The sequence below is a fragment of the Octopus sinensis genome, linkage group LG9 (genome assembly GCF_006345805.1).
Source record: "Octopus sinensis linkage group LG9, ASM634580v1, whole genome shotgun sequence".
NCBI lineage: Eukaryota > Metazoa > Mollusca > Cephalopoda > Octopoda > Octopodidae > Octopus > Octopus sinensis.
The window spans coordinates 23,526,231-23,547,957 of record NC_043005.1 but is presented as its reverse complement, the minus strand read 5'-3'; the positions used below and the strand labels follow the sequence as shown (position 1 = coordinate 23,547,957).

The following is a 21,727-nucleotide window of genomic DNA, read 5'->3' as shown; positions in this document are numbered from 1 at the left end:
TCTGCTCTGAATGAAACATCACTTCTTATGTTGGCAAAACAAAAACAAAAATTTGTAGAGTAGGAGATGAATGGATTTGTCCACCCAAATATCTGACTACTAATTGTTCAATCAAACATCTGAATGGATAGAAAACAATGTTGATCCTGACAGTTCTTGAACCCAAAACTGAGAGGGTAAAATGTAATAAATTCTGTTTGCCATTGCTACCACCGTAAGCTGGAATTTAAACAAAAGGTGCTTAATTTTGAAAGCTTTTATACATATGCATGTATGTTACACCCGATACTGAATGGAAATATTTTTTCCTGGAGCAGGTAAAATAATCTCAGCACCTTTATTTTCTGGCAATTATGTAAATCATTATTTTCTGCCCTTTACTTTCAAAAACAAAACTGAAATATATATATATATCTTATCCTAGTAACATATTTACTAGACAAACTTGTGTACAATTTTTTATTGAAGTGGCAGGTAAAGCAGTTGTCATATTAAAATATCTTTAACAAGTAAATGATTTAGTTTCTTCGGTTCATTGTAAATCGCAACATTGAATTACAGCGAACACACTTGGGGTAAGTCTTGTCATCCTTTTTGGGAATGTGCCAACATTTACTGCAACGAATTCTGTATTTTTTGTACCTGTTAAAATATGGAAAAGACACAAAACTAAAAATATATAAAGCTTGTTTAAAAAGCATTGTTAAAAAATTTCTTAATGAACTGTTTTAAAGAAGAAAAACAATACACATTGACAATAAGCATTGCAATACCAAAGCGACACTACATTATCAATAAAACATTTTCTTAATGGACTGAGAGATTGAGAATAAAGAACCTTAAATTTGTTATGGTTTTTTTTTTTTTTTTTTGCTTGTTATACAGGGTGGGGCAGAGAGGATGGACGTTTTTGAAAAATTCACAAAAATCATTAATTTTAGCTGCAAACAAATTTTATTGACATCAAAATCAAGTGTGTAAAACAATATCCATCATGTGGTGTCCGTTTTCCTTGATGCATTTCTGAAGGCCTCCATTCTCTCCAGCATTGCTCTGTCGATTTGAGTGACTTCCACATTAATAGCTTCCTTCAAATCACCCAATGTATGGGGCTTATGCACATACATGCCTTGAGGTTTCCCCCACAAGAAATAATCACACCTGGACAAATCAGGGGACCAAGGGGGCCAAGGAATGTCAGCAAACCTGGATATGAGCTGGTCGCCAGAGAGAGAGCAAAGAACATCTATTGATTCTCTGGCTGTGTGGTCTGTTACTCAATCCTGCTGAAACCACACACATCGAATAGGCATATGTTTTCATCATAATTCGAGCACAAAGAAATTGTTTATCATCTCAATGGAGTTCACAGTAACAGTATTTCTATCATTGTCTTTAAAAAAGTAAGGACCAATGATGGCAGCTTTTCCAACAGCACACCAGACCATCACTTTTGGGCTGCGCAGTGGTCTTTCATGCAGTTCTCTGAGATTTTCAAGAGCCCAATAATGACAGTTCAGTTGATTCACCATGCCACTGAGATGAAAATGAGCTACATCACTCATTAACAAAATGAGGTTGTCATCTGCCTCAAAAATTGCTTCCATCTGACATGCGAAGTTAAGCTGCTGTGCATAGTCCCATGGTTTCAACTATTGCCCAATGACCAATTTGTACGGGTGGAAATGCAGTTCTTCATGCAAAATATGCCTTACCGATCAATTACCGATGCCAAGTTCAGTGGAATGCTTCCAAGCAGAGCAATTCAGACTCCATATCAAAGCTTGTCTGGCACATTTCACATTTTCCAGGGTCCATACCATTCGTGGCACCCCCAACCAGTTTCCTATTCATTAGTGTATCTGGTGTACAAAGAGCATTCACCCAACATAAGATTGTGTTACAGGTGCGAACAGCCTGATTTCGGTGAATGTTGAAGTAGCACCAAAACTCATGCTGAACTGCTGTGATAGGCCCATTATTCTTCACATAACTGTCGTATGCAAACACACTATGCTCTATCGTCCACAGCACCATGACTTCACCTGAAAAGGAAAAAAAATGGTAAGTCACCACGGACCAAATGGTACCTGTCAGTCATATGTTCCTCCCGCTGGAGCGGAGTAATGGCCATTTCAAAAATATTCATCCTCTTTGACCCACCCTGTATATCTTTTTATTTTATATCAAGATACAACAAACAAAATTTATCTGACTCTAAACAGATTATGAGTTTACGAGGGGCGTTCAATAAGTAATGCCCCTGACCCACTTCCCATAGCAGTAGAGGAACGAAACTTGGCACAGTTATTAGTCTTTTCCTACATAGGAAGCACCCAGAGTTACGCATTTCTGCCATCGTTTGATGCAGCTCTGAAGACCGTTTTTGTAGAAGACCCCAGCTTGGTCCTCCAACCATGACGTGACTTCAGAAATCAAGGCTGCATCACCTGGGAAACGTTTTCCTTTCAAAAACAACTTCATGGCTGGGAAGAGGTGAAAATCAGAGGGTGCAAGGTCAAGAGAGTAGGGGGGTGGGGGAGGAGTTCATAGCCGCATGCCTGTGCTTCTGATCTGGCGACACGCGAGCTGTGGACCGGAGCGTTGTCCTGCAGGAGGAGGATGCCTTTGCTGATCTTGCCCCGCCTCTTGATTTTGATAGCTTCTCTTAATTTCCTCAAAAATGAAGCATAATAGGCTCCTGTAATTGTGGTACACTTTGCCAGGAAATCTGTCATCACTACTCCATCCTGGTCCCAGAAGACTGTGAGTATGTCCTTTCCAGCGGAGGGCTGCACCCTTGCCTTCTTTGGAGGAGGTGAGTCACGGTGCTTCCCTTGCATTGACTGGGCTTTGGTCTCTGGATCATAGTGATGGACCCAGATTTCATCCTGTGCAATCAGTCTTTTGAAAAACTTTGACTCATCTTCTTGGCACATCTCCAAATTCATCCTCGAGCACTCGACGCGTTCTTGCTTCTGAAAGGTGTGAACAACCTGGGAATCCATCTGGAAGACAACCTTTGCATATGCAAAGGGTCATGAATGATAATTTCCACAGACCCGGTACTAATCTTGACCTAATGGGCTATTTGGCGAATAGTTATGCGCCAATCTTCCAAAATGGCAGCCTCAACTTGACGGACAGATGCCTCATCAATGGCAGAAGGGGACGACCAGATCTGGGAGCCTTTTCCACAGAGTTCCGACTATGTTTGAATTCACGATGCCAGCGTTTTACAAGGTCATATGATGGGGCATCATCACCATAAGTTACTTTCATTTCATCAAAAGTTTCCCATGGTGTGCGTCCTTTCAAATACAAAAAACGGATCACTGCTCGACACTCTAAAGGCTCCATTTCACACTTGACTAAGTTCAAACACCTGAAAATCAGAAACCACAATTAGTCCAGAGCTGTAATTCGCCATGTAATCTATAGAGATATGAATAATTTCAGCAAGATCAATCAACTGCAAGTGGGTCAGGGGCATTACTTATTGAACGTCCCTCGTACATTCCACTATAGATATTTTCAGTGTGTTTCCAGGAAAGATGTTCAATTCTACTCTCATGGTTTTCAACTATGAGGAGTAGCATGTCTTCTAGAGAATTTAACTCTCTTTTTCCTTTCATCTTGCTCCACAGGCTATATTCTCCTTTGAGAATTCCCTCCCCAGAAAAATCCACAAATATTTGTGTGGGTCAGCAAATATCATGGACAGACACTCCCACCTTGTCAGTTAGTTAGTTATTTAAACAAACAGATACAGAATATCATTTAACATAGATGTTCTATGCTAGTAGCGGTCTCAGAAACTGCATCAGGCTCCAGTATCTGCTTTGGCATGGTTTCTACAGCTGGATGATGTTAACAGATGTTAACAATAAAGAAAGAATGTTACCAGCACTAAAAGGTCTGTAACCATTGTCTAGATGCAGGCATGGCTGTGTGGTTAAGAAGTTCACTTTGCAACCACATGATTTCAGGTTCAGTCACATTCTATAGTACTTTAATAGAAAAAGTGTCTTCTACTATAGGCACAGGCTGACCAATGTCTTGCGAGTGAATTTTGTAGATGGAACATGCAGAGGTATATTGTATGAGTGTGTGTGTGCATGTATCGTGAATGAATATATAAATATTATATATATCAGGTGATTAAGAATGAAATGTCCAATTTTCTTATGCACCAAGTTTGACAAAAAATTTGTGTTTATGAATATGGCTTTCGTTGTGGAACCAATGCAGCCAAGACAGCTCCAAACATCAATGAGGTGTTGGTTGGTGAAGATGTGGCGAATGAGCGCACTGTACATCTATGGTTTGAGAAGTTCCAGTCTGGTGACTTTACTCTTGAAAATCAGCCCCATGGAAGACCTGAGACCAAGGTGGATAATGATGAACTGGAAACTGTAGTGGAAGTGGATACATCTCAAACTACACACGAGTTAGCAGCAAGGTTTGATGTTGCAATTACAACTGTATTGGACCAGCCGAAACAAATCAGCAAGGTAAAGAAGCTGGACAAGTGAGTACCACATGAGCTGAGCAAGCATCAAATGACACGTCATCTTGAAACTTTCTGTTCTTTGATGTCATGGCATAAAAGCCAACCATTTTTGCATCATATTGTTATGTGTGATGAAAAATGTTCTTTTCAGCAATAGCAAGCATTCTGCATGGTGGTTGGATAGAGACAAAGTGCCAAAACACAATCCAAAAAAGAATATTCACCCAAAAAAGCTAATGGTGTCTGTTTGGTGGTCCAGCACTGGTTTCATCCACTACAGCTTCATGAGACCTGTTAAGTTAATTACAGCAGATGTATACATCAACCAATTAGATGAAGTGATGAGTGAACTTGCAATAAAACAACCAAGATTGATCAAAAGAGACATGCCAATTCTCTTGCAAGACAATGTTACACAAAGAATGCTACTCAAGTTACAGGAAATGAGCTTGGAAGTACTCTCTCATCCACCATATTCGCTAGACCTTGCACCAAGTGACTATCACATTTTCCAGGTATTAGACAACTTTTTGCAGAGAAAAAACTTCAAATCTAAAGGTGTAAAAACAGCCTTTCATGATTTCATCAACTCTTACTCTCCAGAATTCTTTGCTACCAGCATAAATAAGCTATCAATAAAATGGCAAAATTGTGTTGATAATTTAGGTGCAAACTTTGATTAACTGCATAGCTTTTTTGTTGAGATAAAGTAAAATAAACTTTCAGTTCAAAATCGGGCATTTCATTCTTAATGGCATGGTGTGTGTGTGTGTGCGTGCGTGTGTGTTAGAAGAAATGAGGTACTCAGAAATCTGGATGGTTTTATATTTACAGATATTTATTAGTATGTTACATGTTTTTATAAATCATATATTAGCGCTTTCGCCCACTCTAGTGGAGTTGTCAAATTGAACTAAGTTTTTGCAGGAATTTTGACTCTTTTTATAGTATTAGTGAGTGTGTAGTGGTGGGAAGAGATATAAGATAGTACAAGAGGGTGAAGAATGGGGAGAAAGTGAGAGTGTGTGTGTGTGTGTGTGTGTGTGTATATATATATATGTTTATGTTTGACCTTTTCCTTGTACATTGCACAAGGTCATTGGTTATGAGATATACTGTTCCACTAGCTTTTGTCAGTCTATGTTCATTGTATGGTGTATATGTTTTAAGCTCTTGGTTTGCTGTTTCTCAGGTTAGTGTTATTATCTTGGGCATTACTTACAATGACAGTGGTTGTTTTTCTTCATAGATAATCTTAAGCTTAGATAATGCTTAAATATTGGTGTCTTGTTTTAGGGAAGTTCTGTGGCATGTGTGTGTGTGTGTATATATATATGCATATGGTGTGTGTGCATGTGCACATGAATGTGTGCATCATGTTATCTGACAACCAATCATAATGTGTCTACATCCCTCTAACTTAATAGTTTAGAAAAAAGATACCAATAGAATAACTCCTGGCTTACCAAAAGTACTGGGGTTAATTTGACCACTGAACCCCTTCAAGGTGATGCCCCAGCCTGATCACAGATCAGTGACAGAAATAAAATGAGTAAAATAACTTCAAGTATAGACATACCTGATCCCACAAGCATTACACAATGGCGTCCCATCTTCAGCATCTCGCCACAAAGGAGTTTTCCTTGTATTACATGATTTACACACTTTGACTGCAAAGATAAATTAATACAAGGTGCAGTTACAAATTGAAGGATTTCATTGATTCTGATTTTATATTTATTTTTCTCCAGATTAGGATTTTTTAGGGGTTTTCTTCTAAATAACTGTTTTCTTGTTATATCAAAGCTCTTCTCCTTTCATTTAACTATGATAATATCATCATTTAACATCTGTTGTCCATGATGGCATGAGTTGGACGGTTTGACCAGAGCTGGTAAACTGAGGGGCTGCACCAAACACCAGTCTGATTTGGCATGGCTTCTATAGCTGGATGCCCTTCCTAACACCAACCACTCCAAGGGTGTAATTAGTACTTTTACATGTCACCAGTACAGGTGCCAGTTGTGTGACACCAGTAACAGCCGCGACTATGATTTTACTTGGCTTAATGCATCTTCTACTGAAGCACGGCATATAGCCAAAGGTCTCGGTAACTTGTCATTGCCTCCAAGAGGACCAACACTGAAAAGGTGCTTTCTAAATGCCACCGGCACAGGTGCTAGTTATGTGACACCGACATCAGCCACACTGCCTCTGTGAGACCCAATGCTCAAAAGGTGCTTTTTATGTGCCACTGGCATGGGCTTGTTTATTTATTTCAGTTCAGCCAGACAAACCAGAGCAGAGTTGGGTATCTTGCTCAGAAGCACAACACAATGACAGAATTGAACTTTAAACTTGTGACTACATGGTCATGAGTTCTCTGATAGGCTTTGATGAGCATTCTAGCAAACATCAGGTGAGTGAGTAGTATGCTAATGGAAGATTTGTGTATGCAAATAAACAGAGTAAGCAACTGTTCAGAATGGGAAATAATCTAATAATGAAGATCTGATGCACAGCAATTGAGAGATTAAGTCTAGAGGTGACTAAGAAAGACAAGCATCTATAAACTTCCTCGCAGATAGACACATAACTGATTGTATGTGACATATTTTTTACAATCAAAATAGTAAGTTTTAGGTTACCCCTCTGTGATCTTTAAACCAAGCATTCTGAGGTGAAATGGTTACAAGGTTAAAGGGTTAGGCAATTGACCACACTGCCAGAAATCCAAATCTTTTAAACTCAAGCTTTGAAATGTGCCCCTGAGTGAAAGCTTATTGCATGCCTAACTTAACATTATTATAGAGTTGTCAGTAATTGTACCTACAAAACCTATATACTACCCATGACAATAAAAACAAAATGTAGAACAGAAGAAAAATATGAATTATATGCATAGTGTTAATGAAATTAATTATCATCAGTTCAATTGAAACATTTGTTTATAAAATAAGGACAATGATAGACGACATTCTCATAAAAAGAGAAAGAATGAAAAGGATTATTTTTACAGAAAAATAAGCATGTGCTACATGTAGAATGTGTCAGCTTGCACAATAATTACATTGAAGCCACTTCAATAACAGGTGCACAAAAAGGAATGTGCTTCTTAATACCTTACACGACGCTGGCTCCAGATAATTCAAACCTTCCTTTCATTTTGTAAAGGAGTTCTGCTTCCTGTAAGGCTGTCCTACTCTCTGACAATAAATAAGGCACAGGGACAGACATTTAACAAAGTTGGAATATATTTGCCACATCCTGTGTTCATCCATGGGCAATTATATGTGACATTTGTTAGGATCAGGAAATTATCTGATGTGGCAGTGAGAGTTGTTGAGGCCAACAGACAAGACAAGCAAGAAAACAAATTCTTACAAAAAACATTGTGTATAATGAAGTGCTGAGAGAGCAAATCTAGAATTTTATTGATCTCGTGTATATGTATACCATTCATATTGCATTCAGTTCATATACCTTGTAAAGTATTTTCTGTGATTACATAATGCCTATTTCATACATATCTAAATTAGTTTGGTTTTTTTCCTGTTAATATATGTATGTTGCATACAGTTTGTAATATAGTCCCATTTGTAATGTAGAATGTTTGTAATATAGTCCCATTTGTATCTAATTCAGTGAGTAAGCTCATGTTTATTCCTATATATATATATATATATGAATTATGGTTTGTACTTATTTACTTTGTAAATATGTGTAAAAATTAACACTTCCTTCTCCAAGCCTAGATTCGAAACCTAATCTAAGAATTCTTGGTTGTCCAAACCACCACGATCAACAGGCGTGAAAAAAGGTTTTCTCTGTCCTGTCAAAAAGTGATTGATCATCTCCCTTTGACCTACGACCTCAGCTATGTCAGCCGAAGTTCAAATGGACAGGAGCTGACCTATTTAGGTACAAACTCTGCTGCAGTATGTCTGTCCTTCTAGCTACCACGATTATTATAAATACGGTGGTCAACAGACAGATGAGAGCAGAAAGGCCTAGCAGCTAAACAAGAAAGGTCTATGACGACAGGTTCTGAATGACCATAGAGACCCGACAGAAATATTCGAAGTTTCATGGAAGATTAATGATCTCAGATGAACTATGCACACACAAACATTGATTTCTGACACATCACTTCCACAGATGTACCCTGTCTCTGTTTCTAGCAACTCATAGCAGTTGTCAACATTTTGCATGTAGTGAAGAATTATGTGTACCAATGACAAATTAAGTCCACTGAATAACTTATTTTCAACTATGAATCGATTCACTCATTTGTTTTCTTCAATGGCATATACATACCTTTTGCATCTATTCACCATGATACACACATAACCACTACATATGCAATAAAAATTGTGAATAATAAACATTTAATATACTGAATAAGTTTTATCTTTTAAATTCATCTTTTTTATTTCCTTAAACTAGAAAGCACATCATATCTGTCAAATGTATTACAAAGAGGTAAACAAGCAACAACTTCAAAATTCATTGCAGTTATATTTAAAAGCACTGTTTTGATTAAATGACAGGATATGAAATGAATTGTTTTGGAACTCCTTGCTTGTGTTTAATAAAATAAACATAATGTTTTCAAATGTGTTGACTTATACCAAGGAATTTCCACAAGTCCTGCTAGTAAAACATTATTTGTTTAACAAATGCCATTTGTAAAATTAAACTACATATTGTGTTATGTATGAAGACACAGGGATATAATATTATAGAATTTGGAAATGACTAAGTCCAACAAAGTTGCTCTACTTACTATGATTCTCACAGGATTCGATACGTATATGTTTAGAAATACTTTTGGGGGAGTTTTCCATCTCGGAACCACTCAATGTATCTGAGTGATAATTAACAGTTTTTTCTCTTCGATGCAACTGCTTTTTTTTGAAGTTTCTAAAATTCAAATATAGCACATAATTATCAATTAATAATTCATTAATTTCTTTTAATAACAAACCAATTGAAGCCAAATCTCTTACAATCTTCATATTCAAATCAAAATCTCAATTGAATTACCAGTGTTATACCAAAAATTACACAGTATATATTAATTTGTATTCCAAACAGCAAATAAATCAGTTGATACACTAACTTGTTTGAAATTAGTGATTATTATGAAAATTAAGCAAACAAACAAGCAGCCTCTATATTGAAAATATGTCAGAAAACATTTAAAAGAATCAAAAGGTCATCATCAATTAACATCCATTTTCCTTGCTGGCATGGGTAGGATGGTTTGGCAGGAACTGGCAAGTCAAAAATCTACACCAAGCTCTGCTGTCTGTTTTGGCATGGTTTCTGTGGCTGACTGCCCCACTTCCTAAAGCCAACCACTTCAAAGAGTGTGGACTGGATGATTTTTATGTGGCACCAGCAGCAGTGAGGTTACCAAGACCCCCTCAACTGGGACGGGGAATAGTAGAAGGACAGAAAGGGGTCTTGCATTGGAAGACAGACATAGCTTCCTCAGATGGAGGAGAGAGAAAGGAGAGAAAGATGAAGATGTGAGAGAAAGGGATCAGGGCTGTACACCCAAGTTACAGGTAGTGTATATAGTGGAGCAGACCAGGGATTGGAGAGGGTTGGTAGGTAAGTGAGTTCACAAGATTTCAAAAGTGGTAGCCAGAGGAGCGGGAAAGGTATTTAACAGATACACCATTGGTATACTATTATTAAAAGAGTCACATCACAGACGTGAAGAGGATGTGCAGTTTGCATGTTAGTAGGAAGTAGTATATGGGGGCCAGGTTGGATTGGAGAGCACAGATGTTAGAGAAGAGAAGGGAACAGTGGTCAGTGAGCTTTATCTTTAGAAATGTAAGGAAGTACAGAATGTGTTATTGCACCATGTTGTCACAAGAACTTCGTTCTATAAGCCTGGACTGAATGCTTGCAAGAAGGCAAATTTAACTGAAGATACTTTTCGCCATGCGGTTGTGTTAGATAAAGAAAGGGTATATGCACATCATATACAACAGGAATACATTAGGCAAACAATATAGATATATACATATATACTTATACACACACACACACATCAACCTAAGCTATTTTATTGCTCTAAATAATTCATAGCTTCTATTAACCAAGAAACATAATTATCAAAGGAAACAATGGTCTGGAAAAAATAGTTAACAGCACATGAACAGATGGACCTACTATCTGTGACAGCTGTAATAGAAATTAGGCTGTGTATCTACAACCATGACTCTCTCAACCTTTACATTCATATTAAATCTCCCTCTTTGTTACTCTCATCTATCACTGCCTCTCTACTGTAACTCTCTCTCTCTCTCCCATCATGCTGCCTGCACAAAGGATGATATCACATTGGATCTGCCTATATTCAATCCCCTCCTTTATTGCTAATCATTGCTTTCTCTTTTCCATTACTCTTTCCTCCTATCACTCCTATTACTGACAACCATCAAACTACTCTCTTACCATCACCCATCTTTAGTATTCATCTCTCTGTCTCTCTCATTCTTCTTTTATCACTTGTTAACATTACTCACACTTTTGGTACTCTATTTCTCTTTCTCACCCTAAAAGCATTCTATTTTTGATACAGTTTCTAAAAAGTGGATGACCTTCCAAACATCAAGCATTTTACAAAATATACTTGATGCATTTTATCATTGTATAAGCATTAGAGAGGCAGTTGTTTACACAGAGAGAGAGAGGAATGGCCCTCTTAAATATTGTTTCCACTGATTTGCAAACCACTTGTATACTAGATGTATTTTATCAAGGTATCACCATGATATTGAGTTTGCTTTGTGATCCACAAGATGAAAGAATCATTACTACTCTACAGAGTTTGTTTACTCAAGGAAACATGACCAAGAGGACGAATAGCAGATTGTGGGGGATGAGTATAATGGGGAAGAGACAGTGATTGGAGTGAGAGAGTAATAGAAAAGACAATATTGGAGTGAGACCATGATGAGGGAAAACTGTGATGAAAGTGAATAGAAAGGAGTGAGAGACTAACAGAGAGCATGGTAGGGAGAAGTGATGTGATGGTATAGAGCATAGGGCACCGAGCTGGCAGAATCGTTAGCATGCCGGGCGAAATGCTTAGCGGTATTTTGTCTGCTGTTACGTTCTGAGTTCAAATTCTGCCGAGGTCGACTTTGCCTTTCATCCTTTCGGGGTCAATTAAATAAGTACCAGTTACGCACTGGGGTCGATATAATCGACTTAATCCGTTTGTCTGTCCTTGTTTGTCCTCTCTGTGTTTAGCCCCTTGTGGGTAGTAAAGAAATAAGTATAGAGCATAGGGAGAGAGCATGACTGCTAAAGATTCATGATAGAAATGTACTCAGAGCAGATGGAGTAAAAAGTATTGCACCTCACACCCTGAAACATAAGCAGTACACAACTGGAACCCTAACAAGGGCTTTCAGTGCTAAGCCTCTATCACTAAGGATCTTTCCTGGTAAATGCACATCCGCAACATAAAGACAGCATCTCAGAAGCAGGCCTTCGTAGCCACACAGAATAGAGCGCTTCTTCCCCCAAATGGTGCAGTGCTGTTAGAAAGGCCACTCAACTGATTTGTATGAAATCACTCACCAACACACTCCAACCTCTCCTCCCCTCCCAACCCAGACATGCTGTCTCCTCTCTTTCTGCTTTTTCTACAACAATATCTTCTCGGAAGATAGCTGTTCTCACTGCTCTTCTACTAAAGTAAATTCAGCAAATCTGTCTTTCTTTCGCTTGCAACCCATGTATCTACTACCACACCTGGAACTAACCCCTTTTCCCATTCCTTTCTTCTCAGAAGGTCATCCTTCAGGAATCTCCTTGCTGCACATGTTTCCCTGCAGCCATCAACATACAAAAGTTTACACTGAGTGTTAAATCCTTTGCCTCTACAAATCATTTTAGTAAGTTTTTCCTAAATGTCTGTTTATTTTCAGACTTTCAGTTAGTCTGTCTTTCATACATTCTGAGCAATATAAAACTTTCCTTTAATATATATATACTGAAATTGCTGTATAGAGTGCACCTAATCTGGTGGTTGAAAAAAATTGTATACCATCTACAATGTTTATCATATGATGTAGGGATGCCAGGGAAATATGACCTGTGTGTCATAAATGACACAGGACAAGCAAAAGATTAAGAGTTCAATCTTACCAGTATCCCACCAAATCAATAAAAAAAAAATTTATGCATATTATTATGCATTTCATTAAAATAAAAAGGTGATTAATTACATTTGGCCATATGTTTTCTTTAAATGAGGTTTTCAAGTGAAAAAGTTTTGGGGTTCTATTGATATATATAACAAAGAAAGGGGTAGGCTGTCTGAACACAGAGGTTTTGTACATATACAGAAGATAAAGAGATTTTATCATCGTCATCATCATTTAAGGTATATCTTCCATGTTGGCAGAGGTGGGACAGTTTGACAGGAGCCAGCCAGCAGAAGCCTGCACCAGACTTCTTTGACTGCTTTAACACGATTTTTACAGCTGGATGCCCTTCCTAACACAAACTACCCAGCAGAATGGACTGAGTGCTTTTTATGTGGCACAACAGACGAGATCAATTTTGGCAAGGTTTTTACAGCTGGATGTCCTTCCAAACACCAACCACTTTACAGTGTGGACTGGATGCTTTTTAAGTGGCACCTGCATTGACAGGGTTACCAAGTACCTTGCAAGACAAAATTCTTTTGAGGAGGGAGGGGGCATTGGAGGAGGTGATCTTGTGTCAGATGACAAAAGGTTATAGTAAGAGAGACAGAAATAGGTGTCTTGCTATAGAGGAGGTACAAGGTCACCTGGCCAGAGAGAGATCAGGAATGAAGACAGAAACAGGTGTGCTGCCGCAAAGGAGATACATGGTTGCCCGACCTGAGGGAAGTGCAGGAGAAGGAGAGAGAGAGAGTGGGAGACAGCAGGATAGAGCTGGTGGCAAAAGGGATGGGGATCAGAATATAAATGGGATGGTTGAGCAAAGGCAGAGAGAGATATAGATGGTGGCAAGTGCCAGGACATAACCTTGAGGTTTGAAGTGGCAGGATATTGTGAAAAAAGTGTGATTGGCAAGTGCAGAAGGAGAGGGGTTAGTGGTGAAACCTGGGTATATATAGAGTAGTGGGGCTACTGGATAGCAATGATACAGAGAAACAAGGCTGTGAGGACAGGATTGGGGAGTGAGAGATAGGCATAGTGCATGAAGGAAGAAATGTGAAGAATAGAAGTGTAGATTGGTTTGTTGGGGTAGGATGTGTGAAAAGTCTTGTTACATGTGGATGGAACACACAGGCCAGGGGCTAGCAGATAGCAATGCTATAGTGTGTCACCTCACACCTCTGATCCTCATGCTGTAGAACATTGGCAAATCTCTTACCTTCAGCTATTCCTTTTGCTACGTAAACCTGACACCTAGCTGCCCTTTTGACTACCTGATATAATTCTCTGCTTCCACCATTTTTCCAGTCTTTCCAGACCTGTCTCTTTGCTTTATAGCACTGTCTACGTCCTTGTTCCACCACCATGTCACTCTTGGTCTAGCTGGGACTCTGTACCAACCACAGATTTCATCTGTAGCCCTCAGAAGATTGTCCCACAGGAACTTCCAACTGTCCTCTAAGTTATGTGTCGCCAACTCTTCCTCTCTTTCGTCAGAAGCTTCCATTAGGAAATCTCTAAATTTTTGTCTGTTTGTGGGTCTTTGAGCTTCTATAGTCTTCTTTTCCAGATTGATTTATTTCTCCGAGTCTTTCTAGTTCTAATTCTGAAATCACTAACTAGCAACCTATGCTGGGTTGTACACTCTTCACCTGGGAAAGACTTTGTATTTTTCAGCATCCATCTATCTCATTGTTTGGTGAAGAAGTAGTTAATCTGGCTTATGTGCCCACCTGACTGATACATGGCTGGCTGGCTGGTTTTCTGAAATTAGTGTTGCAGAGATCATTTGTATCATGAGATCATTTGTATCACAGAACTCCAGCAGTCTTGTTCCCTCCTCATTTCTAGGTTCAAAGCCATAACCCCCATGCACTCCCTGGAATCCATGGGGATGCTATCCAACAAGTCACCAGCCACTATAACAAAGTCTCTGTCATTTGTCGTCGAGGTAGTCTGCAAGAGGACCTCGTAGAATTGGTCCTTCTACTCATCAGTCAGCCCTGACTGAAGAGCATAGGCAGAGATAAATGAAACTGCTAATGTATCTATGAAATTGAAATGAACACATGAAGATCTGTGGTTAGAAAGCAGTTTGAAGAAGAGAGAAGGTAAATTTACTTGTTTTGGAAATTTTCAAATAATAGAATGAAGAACAAAGAGTAGCACAGGTGAGAACTTTTTGAAGTGTGAAAGACTACAGAAAACAATGTTACTTATAGTGAATGTAGAAAAAAAAATATGTAAAATTTAAGACAGTGTTATATAGACAGGTTAAGCAAGTAAAGAAATCCCTGTCACTTGAAATACAAGGTTGGGTTCAAAAGTTCATAGGCCAACTATGAAGAAGTGATGCTGAAGCTGTGAAATCTTACGGGCATTAATTTCAACTATTTTTATTAATAACTACATTGTTTTATTCCAAACAAACTGACACTCACTCTTCATAGACTTCAAAAGTAACTAGCAGTAACTTTTCTTGAAAATAGACAAAATTTGGCATCATGTTGTTATCAAGTACTTGCAGAAAAAAGGTTTAACCCCCAATGACATTCATGTGACATGGTTGCTACATTAGAGGAAGATGCTCCAGGTTTAGCAACAGTGCAAAAGTGGGTAACTGAATTTAGGAGGAGAAGGATGAGGCTTGAAGATGACCCAAGGTCTGGATGTCCTGCAACTGTCACCACCAAGGAAAACATTGATCGTGTTCACCACATGGTGATGAATGACAGGCAATTAACTATAAATCAAATAGTCAATGCTATCAACATATTTCATGGGGGAGTTGAGAATATTCTTCACAATGAACTAACTTGGCATGATGAAGCTTTCTGCTCAGTGGATGCCATGTCTTCTGACACCTGATCACCGGAAAACCTGACATTGTTGGAGGCAGATCTAGCTGATATTCTTGAACGTTTCCTAACTCAGGATGAGTGTGAACCAGAAACAAAGAGACAATCCATCCAGTGGAAACACTCGTCCTCACCTGTTCCAAAGAAGGCCATGGTTGTTTCATCTAAAGGGAATGCAATGGCGTCAGTTTATTAAGATGCAAAAGGCATTGTGTTTATTGACTATCTCCAAAAGGGCCATACCATTAATGGAGGGTACTGTGCCAACTTGGTGAGGCAGTTACAAAAGGTTATCAAAACCATATGCCCAGGGAAACTTATGAAAGGGGTTTTGTTTCATCTGGACAATGCACAAGCACACAAGTCTTTGTTTTCAATGGCTGCTGTGCTTGACTGTGGCTTTCAACTAGTTAGTTGATCACGCTCCTTATCCTCCTGATCTGGCCCCATTGGACTATCGTCTGTTCTCCAACATGAAAAAAACTCTTGGTTAGGAACCAGTATCACAATGCTGATGGCATCATATCTGCTGTTGATGACGTTTTTACCAGCAGGATGGAAACTTCTTGGATCTTTACCTTTTGACCAACAGATTTTTTTAATAATTTTTTGTAACTAAAGACTTTCAAACTTCCAACACTGGTAGAATGTGTCATATTAAACATCTTTTACTCTTAGCATTTTTGAGAAAAGCTTATATTTAGGAAGTTATTTCACATTAAAGTAGTCATATTTCGGTAATTTCAACCATTCAATGATGTGTATTCAGCTGAATAAAATTACTGCCGTTGTTTGTCAACAACTATCGGCAGTGTATTTTTCGTTGGTCACTGTTATTTATGACATCATTCGTGCACTTGTACTGGTTTTAGCTTTAAGGGGTTAGGGTTGTCATAAATAACAGTGTCTAACAAAATATACACTGCCATAAGTTCTTGTTGACAAACAACAGCAGTAATTTTATTCAGCTGAATACACGTCATTGATTGGTTGAAATTAATAAAATATGACAACTTTAACATGAAATAACTTCCTAAATATAAGCTTTTCTCAAAAACGCTAAGAGTAAAAAATGTTTTATATGACACATTCTACCAGCGTCCATAGTTTGAAAGTGTTTAGTTACAAAAAATTATTTTTTAAATCTGTCGGTCAAAAGGTAAAGATCCAACTTCTTTACTAATTGGATCCAAGCCCTGAAAGACCAATGGAAGAATCTTCATTTGGATTCCACAAGTACTTTTCAGCCTCATAGCAGGTATCTATATATATATATAAGGACAGACTACTATTATTAGACTAAAAGAGGTGCAATTGATATACCAAATCAGTAGTTTGTGAGGGAAGAGGAGTGGGAGGAAAAGGAGACAATGACAGAAAATGATATTAATAGAGTTTGGGAATCTTTTCCTTTTGAACGGCACTTTGTAACATAATTTCTAGGTAACTAAAAAGTTTTAAACTTCGTATACTGGTAGAATGTGTTTATAAAACATCATTTTCTCTTGGCTTTATTGAGAAAATTCTATAGGTTGTAACATATTTCGTCTAAAATTTCTTGCATTTCGGCAATTTTAACTAATCAATTACCTTCATTGACATAAATAACATTCTGTGAATAATGAATATGTCCCTCCTTTAAGCAACAGATTGGGTTTATTTACATTTGTGAAGAAAAAAGATACCCTTCCCCCACCCCTAAATCTAAAATAGATTGAAATGCAATAGATTGATACTAGGGTTATAATTATGGGTGACAACTTCATATGTCACCGCTACGGAAAATGGGATTTTTTTCTAGCGGTGTCAAATGAAAATGTCACCCATAATTATGGCCCTAATATCGATCTATTGCATTTCAATCTATTTTCGATTTAGGGTTAGTTAGGGTTAGGGGTTGGGGAAAGGTATCTTTTTTTCTTCACAAATGTAAATAAACCCAATCTGTTTCTTAAAGGAGGGACATACCCATTATGCACAGAATGTTATTTACGTCAATGGAGGTAATTAATTGGTTAAAATTGCCGAAATATGTTACAACCTATAGAATTTTCTCAATAAAGCCAAGAGAAAATGATGTTTTATAAACACATTCTACCAGTATACGAAGTTTAAAACTTTTTAGTTACCTAGAAATTATGTTACAAAGTGCCGTTCAAAAGGAAAAGATCCGAGTTTGGGATCAGCAGAATATTGGAAATAAATCTGGTGTAATATTAAAGCAGACTGGAAGATAAAGCTAGACAAAGATGCTGTCTTGACCCAGCAAGGCCATGAAACAGGAGGAAGAAAGGGCTGTACCATTAGTAGACTGGTATCCATTTTGAGTAAAGTAGCCTGAAGCACCTTGTTCTAGGACATAATGCAGAAGCCAGTCTTAGAACTGAACCTCTGTGTGTGTGTGGCAACGTTAATGTGTCTATTAAACTATATAATGTTCAAAGAGAGTAAAAAAAAAAACATTTGTATCCATTTTTACATATTGATTTGTTAGACGTAGCAAAATCTCAATATTATAAAAGCTATATTGATGATTTGCCTTAATATTAGATTAGAGGCTGAACTAAAATAAAATGGCTGCAATCAGATTACAGACGGAGCAAATTCCAGTAAATTATTGAGAATATTAGTCATGGCCGATACTAGTGGTCCGGAAGTGCTAACGATTCTGCCAGTCCATGCCTTATACCATTACAAAAAAAAATATTGAATAAGAAAACGTACATAGAACGAAGAAAAAACAGACAAGCTACATTTTATTCGAAAAAAAAAAAACAGTTATATTCCTGCGGTAATTGGCCACATGGAGCCATTATGACAATATGGTAAGAAGTTAGACTCTCAAAGACTAGCGAAACAAGAAAGGAATTTAGCTGTAATGATTTTAATTCAATCCCACTATTGTTGATTACTTAATAAACAGAAGGAAAAAGTATAATGAATTAAACTTACTTGAACAATGTTTTAATGATTAACTGGCTTTCGTTATTTACTAGTTTAATATGAAACGTAAATAATATTCCACGAAAACTTGGATCAAACCTCACTGGACTTTTGTAGGGAACAGATGACTTCCTCCGGTTCACTTTAACATCTGATGTTGGAGGAGAAGGTGAAGAATAGATCGAAGTCGGGGAAGAAGGAAGGTTGAAGGTGGGACTTGTGAACAACAAAGGGGAAGCCCGTTGTTCCTCCAAACGGTCCTGAGAAGGTCGTGGTATGCCTTTCGCCTCCTTTAATCGCTTGGCATACGAAAAGCGGTCGGAAAATAGATGCGTTGAAATTCTACAAAAGAATGGAAAGAAGCCATATGGTGTTATTGTGTCAGGGAGAAATATTTATGGAAGTGAAACAATGTTATTTATTAGAGAAACCTCAGTTTAAGAAAGAATTTCAGTTGCAGAAATCAGGAAATTAATAGAAATGATTTTCGATTAATTTCCCAGCCAAATAATTAATTTAATTACTTTAAAAAAAATGTTGATTCTTTACTTTCAATACTCAGTCTGTGTGTTTCTTAAACTTTCTTTTCGCATGAATTCACAATTACCAAGACCTTAATAGATGTTATATAAAGTACTTCGTAGGATTTTACTCCAGTCTTGTGAATAAATGGCGAACAGAAAAAAAGCACGAGTGGAAGTGAACATAAAAGAATGAGTTGTCTAGATAAAATATTAAGTTATATATATTATGAATGTCATTAACTTATGTTTATCTTTCATATAATGCTTATGTCGACAAAGCAAACAAATACTGAATGAAGGTTGATGTAATTTGCTTACACACTTCCCCTAAAATCCTTGGCCTCTCAATGTTAGAAACTTTTATTATTAATTATTTTATAGGTAGTTCTTGAACATTGTTGACTCGTAATTCTGGACAATTAGGTACGTTAATTCTCTCAAATGCTTTCATTGGCAAAATATCAAAAGTCTGAAGTCGACAAGACTTGATCTTCTGAGAAAATCGTTTCTTTGGAAAAAAAAAAAAAAGTTCTATGGTTTTGAAACTGACGAAGCAGAATTTAATTTACGCTATATTTGTTGACTTGACATTTGTTTAAACTAATCATAACTTTTTTCATAGACTGAAATTTATTTCAACTTGCACTCGCTTCAACAAAGATAGTCAAAAATATCAATAAATCGGAAACGAAACCTTAATAGAATTAAATTACACACACAAATGGGTGGGCGGTACGTCAAAAAGTTTCTCGCAAAATTACAAACAGTAACATCATTAATAACAAACCCTTTTTCTTTGCAGGTAACAAAAAGGTAAAAAACGGGTCCCCCTATAAATACATAAATTACAGACAGTTACAAATGCACAACCCAGAATACACTTGTTGAAAAGACAGTAATATATAGCAACCTCTCGGGTTCAGAATTTAAGTTGCGTCAGAGCCATCCATCTTAATTAATAAAGGAATATATATGATTAATTCGTAACGCTTTTGAGAGAAATGGTAGTATGCCTTATATTGATTAATTTAGGGAATGTGTGTACCTTTTTGAACAATTTTTATTGCCATTGTCCATTTATATTTGCAGCTAAGCCGTGGGGATAGTCATTTAATAACATACAAAGCTGTTAAATTAACTTTAAATTTATTTCAGGAAATGTCAAAAATTTCGTCGCACAACTTGCTAATTCAGTGTAATTACAATACAGAATATATTTCCCACAAATGGTTTCAATAGTTTTAACAGAGAGATTTGGAAGAATTAGAAAGTTCTCTAGTAATTTTCTTTCATGCAAATAAATGTTTATGTTAATTTAAAAATTTGCCAGCAAAATCTTATGGCAATGTTCTAAAAGATGAACATGTTTATATGTTATATATATAAAAATGTGGTGGTGAGAAGAAAACATTAGCTCAATGACTGATGCTTCGTTTAAGCTGAACTAGGTTTCTTGGAGAAAGAACAATAGCTCACCATAATTCTTACATTACAACATATCTCAGTCAATAAATATGTTAAAACCCTTCTGGTGATCTTAAGATATGAATGCTTGAGTTCTAAAAGGATGTCAAATAAATCGCGATCATTTTGTAGTTTTTAATTAATCTACATATTCACACATCTACACATTTATATACATTTGCAAACCTCCGTGTAATCGTGTTTAACACACCTAAACATACATCTTTACACACATCTACATAAACATTTTTATACACATCTGTATATCCACAAACACACAAGATCAAAGAGGGAAATTCAATGCAGAAAGCTCTCCATCAAATCATACCCCCTAACCTCTTGAAAAGAAGACATAATACATCCTAGATAAATAATACTGGCCTACAAAAAGAGGTGATGATCATGGCTGGGAACCTTTTGATCATAGATCTCGATCAGATATCAAAAGACATTGAGACTAAACAATAACATATTATATATATATATATACACATACATACCCTGTCTCTTTGGGTAAAATGAGCTCATTTTTGGGTGGATTGTCAATGACTGGGAAAGAATTGTAACAGGTGTTGAGTAAAATTCCATTTGGTATCATCATTCTATATGACACACACTTCGTTTCCTCCATTTCGAAAGAAGCTTCTGAACCATTATCAACGTCTTCCCATAGAATCGGGGACTCTATGCAAATTACAAGACGCCTCTAGCTCTCTCTCTACCGACAATCACCGGATTATTACGAATAACTATTTGCAGTTTCATTTTTTCGATATTGATAACGATAATAATAATAATCACCATAATAATTATGTTGAAGAAAAGAAGGATTTCTAAAATATAACAATAATTTCTTACATAATATTAAAAATTATTATAATTATTAAAATTGTTGCTTCGGCTCTTTACGTCCCGAGTTCAAATCTCGCCGAGGCCAATTTTACCTTTTATCTTTCAGGGTCGGTAAAAATAAAGTACTAGTCAAGAACTGGTGTCGATGTAATCGATTAACATCTTTCCTTAAATTCTGGAGCATGTACTTATGCTATAAAATCTATTACTATCATAATTGTTATTATGGTTGTTGTTTTTGTTTTTTAATATTATTCATTGTCAGCGTCGGTATACCAAACAAATAGAGGTCGATTAAATCGACCCTATTGCCCCCAAACCTTTGGCTTTTTGCCAATATTAAAGAAATGAATACTATTTATTATTTTCTTGAGTTAATAAATATTTTAACTT

The 21,727-nt window shown here is 37.0% G+C and overlaps 1 protein-coding gene across 1 annotated transcript; it reads right to left on the bottom strand.

Moving 5' to 3' along the window:
• Positions 1-286: 286 nt before the first annotated feature.
• On the bottom strand, positions 287-21,176 carry LOC115215388 (GATA-type zinc finger protein 1-like). Its single transcript, XM_029784547.2, has 5 exons — positions 20,983-21,176; positions 18,504-18,836; positions 9,300-9,436; positions 6,093-6,183; positions 287-642 (listed from the first exon to the last, which is right to left on the bottom strand). Exons 1-5 carry the CDS (start codon positions 21,111-21,113, stop codon positions 519-521), a joined length of 816 nt encoding a protein of 271 aa, XP_029640407.2. The 5' UTR covers positions 21,114-21,176; the 3' UTR covers positions 287-518.
• Between the last annotated feature and the right edge of the window lie 551 nt (positions 21,177-21,727).